The sequence below is a fragment of the Pinus tabuliformis genome, chromosome 8 (assembly GCF_031772625.1).
Source record: "Pinus tabuliformis cultivar Carrire ecotype Pingquan chromosome 8, CPIR1, whole genome shotgun sequence".
Lineage (NCBI taxonomy): Eukaryota > Viridiplantae > Streptophyta > Pinopsida > Pinales > Pinaceae > Pinus > Pinus tabuliformis.
Genome location: NC_142294.1, coordinates 87,439,048 through 87,447,868, shown reverse-complemented (window position 1 = coordinate 87,447,868; position 8,821 = coordinate 87,439,048). Strand labels below are relative to the sequence as shown.

At 40.3% G+C, this 8,821-nt stretch overlaps 1 protein-coding gene and 1 pseudogene across 1 annotated transcript; one reads left to right on the top strand and one right to left on the bottom strand.

Annotated features, from left to right (window-relative positions):
- Window positions 1–278: 278 nt before the first annotated feature.
- On the bottom strand, window positions 279–1,793 carry LOC149234268 (uncharacterized). The gene is made up of 3 exons (XM_089368204.1): window positions 1,743–1,793; window positions 1,223–1,388; window positions 279–709 (listed from the first exon to the last, which is right to left on the bottom strand). The coding sequence occupies exons 1-3, from the start codon at window positions 1,791–1,793 to the stop codon at window positions 279–281; spliced, it is 648 nt and encodes a 215-aa protein (XP_089224330.1).
- Window positions 1,794–4,235: 2,442 nt separating this feature from the next.
- Window positions 4,236–4,919, top strand: LOC149234267 (LEAF RUST 10 DISEASE-RESISTANCE LOCUS RECEPTOR-LIKE PROTEIN KINASE-like 1.2 pseudogene; annotated as a pseudogene).
- The last annotated feature ends 3,902 nt before the right edge of the window (window positions 4,920–8,821 follow it).

Below are 8,821 nucleotides of genomic sequence, written 5' to 3'. Positions count from 1 at the left end.
CCTATAGGTTGTTTATCATCAGGAAGTTTTACTAGATCCCACGTATTGTTCTTAATGATGGATTCATATTCCTCATTCATTGCTTTCTTCCATTCAAGACTTTTACTAGCTTCATAAAAGTTAGAAGGTTCTGCAATGTTTAACATACCAGTCATAAGCGCATGATCCCTATATCGAGCTGGTAACGGTCTTGGCCTGTTTGATCTTCTGATTGGTGAGGGTTCAATTATTCTGCTTATTTCTTCCCTTTGTGGACTGAGCTCCACATTATCCTGCTGCTATTGTACCTGCTGCTGTTCCTGCTTCTGTTCCTGCTGCTGACTCTGTTCCTGTTGCTGACTGACTCCTGTTTCAGTATCCTCTTCTGAGAGTAAGGGCACATGCCATTCTTCATTGTTTTGGACAGGATTTTCATCGTCAATCTGTTCATGGAATAATACATCTCTACTGACAAACACCTTGTGAGTAGCAGGGTCAAACAATTTATAAGCCTTATACTCACTGCAATATCCAATGAACGTGCATTTAATGGCCTTTGAATCTAACTTCTTCCTATTTTCTTTAGGAACATGTGCAAAAGCTTTACAGCCAAATACTCTAAGATGACTTACTGCAGGCTTGAAGCCAAACAATGCTTCAAAAGGAGTTTTATACTCAAGACTTTTAGTAGGACTCCTATTCTTTAAATACACTGCAGTATTAACAGCTTCTGCCCAAAAACCATTGGTTAGATTCTTACCTTTCAACATACTGCGAGCACACTCCACCAGTGTTCTGTTTTTCCTCTCAGCAACTCCATTCTGCTGAGGAGTGTAAGGTGTTGTGAATTGCTGCTGTATCCCATGCTTGTTGCAATATTTGGTGAAGACTTCTTTCTTGAATTCCCCCCCTTGATCTGATCGAAGAATCCTGATGAATTTTCCTGTTTGCTTCTCAATCATGTTTCTGAATTGCTTGAAATATTCAAAAGCATGACTCTTCTGTTTAAGAAAATACACCCATGTGAATCTTGTACATTCATCAACACAGATTTAAAAATAATAGGTGCCCCCTAACGACCTTTTCTGCATCGGGCCACATAAGTCAGTGTGTACAAGTTCAAGTATATCCCTCTGTTTTCTATCTTTAATGACAGGAAATTCATCTCTATGTTGTTTACCGAACGCACATGCCTCACAATCAATATGCAACTTTTTCAAAACAGGAAGACCCTCTACCATACCTTTGTTTTGCAGCAGAAAGAGATCACCAAAGTTAATATGCCCAAGTCGCTGATGCCACAGATTTTCAGCAAACTTATTTGACGCCATCAAGGCTTGCTGAGGCCTACTTTTCACATCCAACTTGTAGAGTCCTCCTATGCGAATACCTGTAGCAATGGGCTTCATCTGATCCAACAAATCTTTAATAATGCAATAAGATTTAAAAAATTCTACCTTGAGGTCCTGATCTGTAATCTTGGACACAAAAATCAGGTTCTTCTTAATGCCAGGAACATACCACACATCAGATATATTCCTGATCTTACCATCAGGCAGAGTAACAAGGACATCTCCATGTCCCTTGATCTCGTACCCACTATTATCTCCAAGATAGACTTTTGCTCCAGTGTTGGATTCTTTAAAATTTCTGAACCATTGCTTTTTACCGGACATATGCGAGGAGGCTCCAGAATCCACGAACTAAATATCTGATTCATCCTCCTTAGTAGCAGTGTCAGCCTTGGCCATAAATAGTCTAACATCCAGATTCTGATCTGGGCCTGTATCTGCATCTGCCATCTGAGAATTCATCTTGGAAAAAAAAACAGGCTACCCGACAACTTAAAAATTTTCAACAAACCAGGGTTATCTTCGTAATGAGGAATCAGAAAATGAAAACTCAAACTCCAGCACACACAGTAAAATTAATGGGGCTGACATGCTACCTGCATACAAAAAACCTCGGGAATTATATGTGCTCCAGGCACGACATTTTCTTTGCAAAAAAGTTTAGATCCGAAAAGACTCAAACTTAATTTTCAATGCCTCGACCCTAGATTTATATGAGGCTGTAGCTTCTCCAACAAAAGCTTCCACTGTACTCGCTTCAGATTGAAATGCGCTTGTCTCCTCCTGCAGTCCAGACCTTTGGCAGGTTGCAACCGAACATGCACGCCGATTCAATATGAAGCCCAACAGATTCAAGACGAGCAGCAAACAAAAGCTTCACCCTCTACGGCAGCGTTCTCCAGTCTTCTCGGCGCCTTCAATCAAACGCCTATCCCACTTGGCTAACCAAACTTGGCTATCAAACGCCTTCCCAGCAGCGATTCAATCAAAATTCGCAGAGATCTCCTTCACGGCAATCCGGCAGCGATTCACCTCACGCAACAGCAGCTTACTCCTCCAGGGATTCAATTTCGCAGCGATCAAGCCTTACTCGCGCCGTTCTGGCTAACAAAAAACTGCGTTGATCGCCCTCCAAACGCGTCGGTTAAATTTCTGCTCCACTCAGAGCTATAGGCTTCTTCTGCCACGCAACACTCCAATAATACTAAAGTGTAGCCGTTGTGTTAAATCCAGTTTTACAACAATGGCGCGTTTCTTAGAAAAAATTGTTGCATTGATTCGCAATGCATTAAGTCAATACCGATCGGCATGGTCCTCACCTCCTAACCCGCGTAGATCCCTCAATTTGGCGCTGATCCCTCAAACTGGAGTTGATCAGCAGTTACACGCAGATCCAATTTATCTCAGATCTCCCCAGTCGAATGCATGCAACAAACTTGCAGTAATTCACCAGCAGCTCTGCAGCAATTCACGAGACCATCGATGCCAACTTGGCGCTGACACAGCATGGAGCTTGGAGCTCTAACTTATACTTCACACCCAGATTGCGCCAAGCTCAATTGAATGAAAAAAAACATGTACGACGCTGATCCTATCCCTCGTGTTGGACCAAATCCTCACACTGGCTTCTTAGTCACGAATCTAAGGCCACATGTTTCCCACCACAGAAACTGTTGTCACTGGGGTTCCCTCGTCAATTGTCATGAAAGCACACAACATATATCCACAACAGATCGTAATTCTTTAAGCTAATCACTGGAAAACCCTCACTTGACGACACACAACCCTCTTATCACCCACTCTGCTCTGCTCCGATACCATGATAAGAAAAGCAGAAGACAGAAGTTTAGACAAACACACGGGAGCTCACAGGTGCAGATCACCAGGAGCTCCCACCAGCAAATGCATTCGCTTTACTTATTCCTTAATCATCAGGAATTAAATAGATACATAGGCAAAAACAGATTCCTAATTAATAGGAACTAAATGTCAAATAAAGAGAAAATCATAACTACGTAACCTATTCTCCATTAATTTCTAACAATTGTTGCAACTGGTTTACAATGATACAAAGAGAGATGAAAGCTGTAAATCATGTGAAGCAAGTCGGGGGATATGTGGTTACCGTCACAACACTTGGGATTCAATTGTACCATTTGTGTGTTATTGCAAGGATGGACCCCGTACGGATAACTGCCACCGCCACGATATGCTCTTCTTAAAATTTTCGCAAACTCCTTGTTAGTTCAATTAAATATGTTACGAATGAACTAACTTATGAGCTGTAGATTAGTTGTTTATGTGAGGTTTAGTTTCATTATGTCATAAAAGGTTATAAAAGGTTTAGGATGAAGCTAGTTATGGGTGGAGGGTGAAGTTAGGGTTAAGTTAATTATGGGATAAAATCTATATCAGAGGGCTTGAGGGAATATTTCACAATCTTGGTGATAGTATTTAGAATGAGTAGAACATTCTCAATTTAGTTTAGGAAAAAAAATAAAAAATCATAATAAATTTATTCTCAGCCACCCAAGAAATGGGAAATTAGATTCTTATAAGGACAAATATATGCGGCCCATGTTCATAAACAAGAAGATATGGTTATATGTTGTTACTTACAATAGTTGTGTTATGGCTGTGTTACAAGTCGCCAAACAGCTATTATAATAGGTAAATTTATGATTTCTTCCTATTCTATTTTTCCTATTTAAGAATACCGTGAATTTGTTTCGTATTCTTTTCGGGGTTGGACGAAGATCGCATTGATATCAATCTCTTCGTTCCACCGCAGGTTGCTCCGTTGTAGGAGCTGCACTGTTAGCGGTCCTGTCCCTAATTTATAATCTTAAGAACAGAAAGCGTCCTCCTAGCAGGGCTCTTTCGAGACATTTGCCTGGGGGCAAGATGGGGAATTTGCCCATATTCTCTTACGAAACACTTCTTCAGTGTAAAAATGGCTTCCACGAGGAGAACGAACTTGGGGTTGGAGGGTTCGGGTCGGTGTATCTGGGTAAACTTTGGGACGGGCGAATGGTGGCCGTAAAGAGACTTTACCACGATAACTCTAGGAGAATCGAGCAATTCATCAACAAGGGGAAAATATTTTCTGCCTTGAATCACCCATACGTCGTTCGTCTTTATGGCTGCACCTCTGCAGACAGTCCAGAGCTGCTCCTTGTGTACGAATATGTCCCAAATGGGACCGTGGCCGATCATCTTCATGGCGATCGTAAAAGCCCCAAGGGATTACCTTGGAATGCTCGCTTGAACATCGTTGTTCAAACTGCCATGGCCTTGGCTTTCCTTCACGCCGTTGAGCCCCCTATATTCCACACAGATGTGAAATCCTCTAATATTCTCTTGGACGATAATTTTGATATCAAATTAGCTGATTTTGGGCTTTGCAGGCTTCTGCCTCTGGATGCTTCACATGTGACTACTATCCACAAGGCACTGTTGAAATATAATTTCAACTGCAGTTTTATTTTATTTGCCATGCGATCCATCGCATATCGCAAATCGCAAACTCACCTTGTCACGCTCCGTTATGTGCTGTGTTTTTCTGGCGATTGCGATATGTTTTTGTGATGCGATAATTATCGCATATCGCAGATCGCACTAACGTGTGTGTGCTCCACTTTTGTGTTCCGCCAAATGCGATTTCTGCGACGCGATCTAAAGTCAACGGTTGAGTACAGGCATGCAGAATGAATTTTACGTGAAGTGAAAGTTACATTTATTGACCGCCAGTAAATATCAGTAAAACAGTAAATGCAATTTACTGTGGGTTGGTAAGTTTTGGTAAGGATTTTAATTTTATTTCAGCGGGAGTATGGGCACAAGAAAAAGTTGGTAAAACCATTTAATTTTTATTATTTCTTTTACGGAAGCATGGCAAGTAAAAATGTGAAGTAAGTTCCTTTTGTTTTTATATATATATATATATGTAATAATTTTTGTGTTAAAGAGTGAGAAGAGGGAAGAACGCAGAGCGTATGAAAATATACACAACAGTGTAAATGTATTGTAATGCACAGCAGTGCGAAGTAAAAATAGAACGCAGTAGCGTGAGAAAAATCTATGTGTAATTGCCATACAACAATGTGTTAATTTATAAAGCTGAGACAGAGTATTTCTCAGGAGAGACAGTGAGTGTTTATTGGAAACTGGAACTGAAGTGTTCCTAGTGTAATCCCTCTGTGAGAGAGGAAGAACCATATTTTGTAACAGCAGTCTTTATTAATGAATAGAAATCTATGGTGTGTGAAAACTCTGTCTACTGCAAATAAATTTTAAGTTTCCGCTGTATTAAAGATCTTGTGTGAAAAACAGAGCATTGTTCTCTGTTATGTGATTTTGTTTTTGGAATTTTGACAGAAAAATCTCCAACAGTGGTATTAGAGTGTTGTTCTCTGGTCTTTTGAGTTTGAAATCACCTGAAATTTCCAACAACTGGTATCAGAGCTAGTCTAGGCTCTTTGAAGGTGTCAAAGAAGCTGAAGACAAGTTTCTTGCTGAAGTAGCTTCTCCAGCAGCGTGAAGACTCAGCAAAAGAATCCAAGTTGAAAGTGCAAGAATGGCTGGCACCAGCACCAGCAATAGCATGGGTATGCAGCTCCCACTATTTGATGGCAAAAACTATGACTATTGGGCAATAACAATGAAAGCCTTGTTTGCTTCCCAAGACTTATGGGAAATAGTTGAGGATGGTTTTGAACAACCAGCAGATGAAAATGAGTTTAATGGATTAACTCAGGGATAGAAGGATCTGTTAAAGAGCTACAAGAAGAAGGATTCAAAAGCCCTCTTCTTCCTGTATCAAGCAATGCATGGAAGCGTGTTTCCAAGATTAGCAGCAGCTAAGACATCCAAAGAAGCATGGCAAACTCTTAAAACAGCCTATCAAGGCATGGAGAGAGTGAAGACAACAAAACTATAGTTGTTGAGGAAAGATTTTGAGAACCTGTGCATGAAGGAGTCAGACAATATTGACTCATTCTTCACTCAAGTAATTGGCCTGGTCACACAAATAAGATCTCATGGAGAGACTCTTGAAGAAAGGAGGATTGTGGAGAAAATATTGAGGGTCCTACCCTCAAAGTTTGATGTGATTGTCACCACCATAGAGGAGACAAAGGATCTCACAAATTTCTCAGTTGATGAGCTTCATGCATCACTGATAACACATGAGCAGAGGTTGAGTAGAAATGAAAACTCATCTCTAGAGCAAGCCTTCAAGACCCAGATGTCCTTTGGAAGAGGAAGAGGTCAAGGCAGAGGAAACAAGAAAGGAAGAGGCAAAAGTCAAAATATAGGTGGAAGAAACAGTCCAGCAAATGCTCAAGGAAGAGGCAGCAATCCAAATTAGAACCAAGGCCAAGGTAGCAGCCAACAAAGTGGACAACATCATGCTCAAGGACAAAGGTATGAAAAATCCAATGTCCAATGTTATTACTGTAAAAAATATGGGCATTATGCCAGTGAATGTAGGAAGAAGCAGCCTGATGTGAATAATAGATCTAATGTAAATATTACTAGAGAAAATGTCAGCCAAGATAATGTGTTGTTAGCTTGTAACATGGCTAAAACAAATAGTGAAGATATATGGTTTCTAGACTCCGGTTGCAGCAACCATATGACATGAAACATAGCTTTGTTTTCTGCTTTAGATCAAAGTGTGAAGTCACAAGTCACACTTGGGACTGATAGCAAAATTTCTGTTATGGGTAAAGGAGAAGTTAAAATATTTACAAAGCAAGGTGAAAGGAAAACCATAGCAGATGTCTATTATGTTCCTGGAATGAGATGTAATCTTTTGAGTATTAGACAACTTATTCAAAAAGGTTACAATGTTTTCTTTGAGAATGATGTATGCACCATCATGGACATAGCACCCAGCAAGCGATGCATTGCTGAAGTGAGGATGACGAGGAACAGAATGTTCCCTCTCAGAATAAGAGCAGATTTGAAAAACAAAGAAGTGATTGCAGTAGTTTCCCAAGAGGCTCTCCAAAGTGTTCCAAAGGATGAAAATTGGTTGTGGCATTTGATATTTGGGCATCTCAACTTTGGAGGTCTTAACTTGCTGAGCAGAAAAGGGATGGTAAGAGGATTACCACTGATAGAGAAACTGGACATCCTTTGTGAAGGTTGCATATTGGGGAAACAACACAGAGAAAGTTTTCCAAGTGGGAAAAACATAAGGGCAAAAGCACCCTTAGAAATTGTCCACTCAGATTTATGTGGACCAATGCAAACCCCATCTTTAGCAGGCAGCCAATATTTTCTAACATTCATTGATGATTTCACCAGGAAGACTTGGGTTTATTTCTTGAAGAACAAATTGGAAGTGTTTGAAAAATTCCGAAATTTCAAAGCACTTGTGGAAAATCAAAGTGGGCTGTGTATTAAAGTCTTGAAAACAGACAGAAGAGGTGAGTATATCTCCAAAGAATTTTTATGTTTTTGCAGAGAAAATGGAATTCACAAGCAATTCACAGCAAGGTACACTCCGCAGCAAAATGGAGTTGCTGAAAGGAAGAACAGGACCATTATGGATATGGCGAGGAGCATGTTGAAGGCAAAGCATTTGCCAAATGATTATTGGGCTGAAGCTGTAAATTGTGCAGTATATATCTTGAACAGGTGTCCTACAAAAGTTGTGATGAACAAAGTGCCGGAAGAAGCATGGAGTGGGAGAAAGCAAGGAGTCACCCACATGAAAATTTTTGGTTGTGTGGCTTATGCACACATTCCAGATCAGCTAAGGAGGAAGCTAGACAGCAAAGGGGAGAAATGTATCTTCATTGGATACAGTGAGGAATCCAAAGCTTACAGGTTGTATATCCCATCCACCAAGAAGTTTTTGGTGAGCAGAGATGTTCAGTTCATTGAGGAGGAAGCTTGGGATGGAAGCATAGAGAAAACAGTTAATGTTAAAAACTATTTGTCTTATGATGAAGATGATGAGGAGATGGTAGAAATACATCCCCAAACAACAGCGCCAACACACGGACATCAATGAACACCTTTGAGAAGAAACGAAAGTGCTTCTCCAAGCACACCACAAGGAGGAGATTCAAGTGCATCTTCAAGCACTTGCACACCAAATGAAAGAGGTAAGAAGTTTAGAAACTTGAGTGACATTTATAATGAAGGAATGAATTCTTTGTTTTCATTATATTGTCATGTTGATGACCCTATTCATTTCGAAGATGCTATTAAAGATAAGAAATGGATAGAAGCTATGGATGAGGAGATGAAAGCCATATAAAGAAACAAGACATGGGATTTGGTTGAGCTACCAAAAGGTAAAGAAGTTATTGGAGTTAAATGGGTCTATAAGACCAAGTGCAATGCTGAAGGCAAAATTGAAAGACACAAAGTAAGGTTGGTTGTCAAGGGATACAAGCAGCAATATGGGAGAGATTATGAGGAGACTTTCGCACCGGTTGCAAGAATGGAAACTGTGAGAGCAGTGATGTCCATAG

Excerpts from the sequence above, each read along its gene's own strand:
- LOC149234268 (XM_089368204.1), bottom strand. The coding sequence starts at position 1,793 with ATGAATTCTCAGATGGCAGATGCAGATACAGGCCCAGATCAGAATCTG. Across the intron at positions 1,389-1,742 it reads GCCCAGATCAGAATCTGGAT|ATGAAGCCCATTGCTACAGG; the intron begins GTTAGACTATTT and ends TTGTTGGATCAG. Across the intron at positions 710-1,222 it reads CTTTCTGCTGCAAAACAAAG|AAGCTGTTAATACTGCAGTG; the intron begins GTATGGTAGAGG and ends GTTTTTGGGCAG.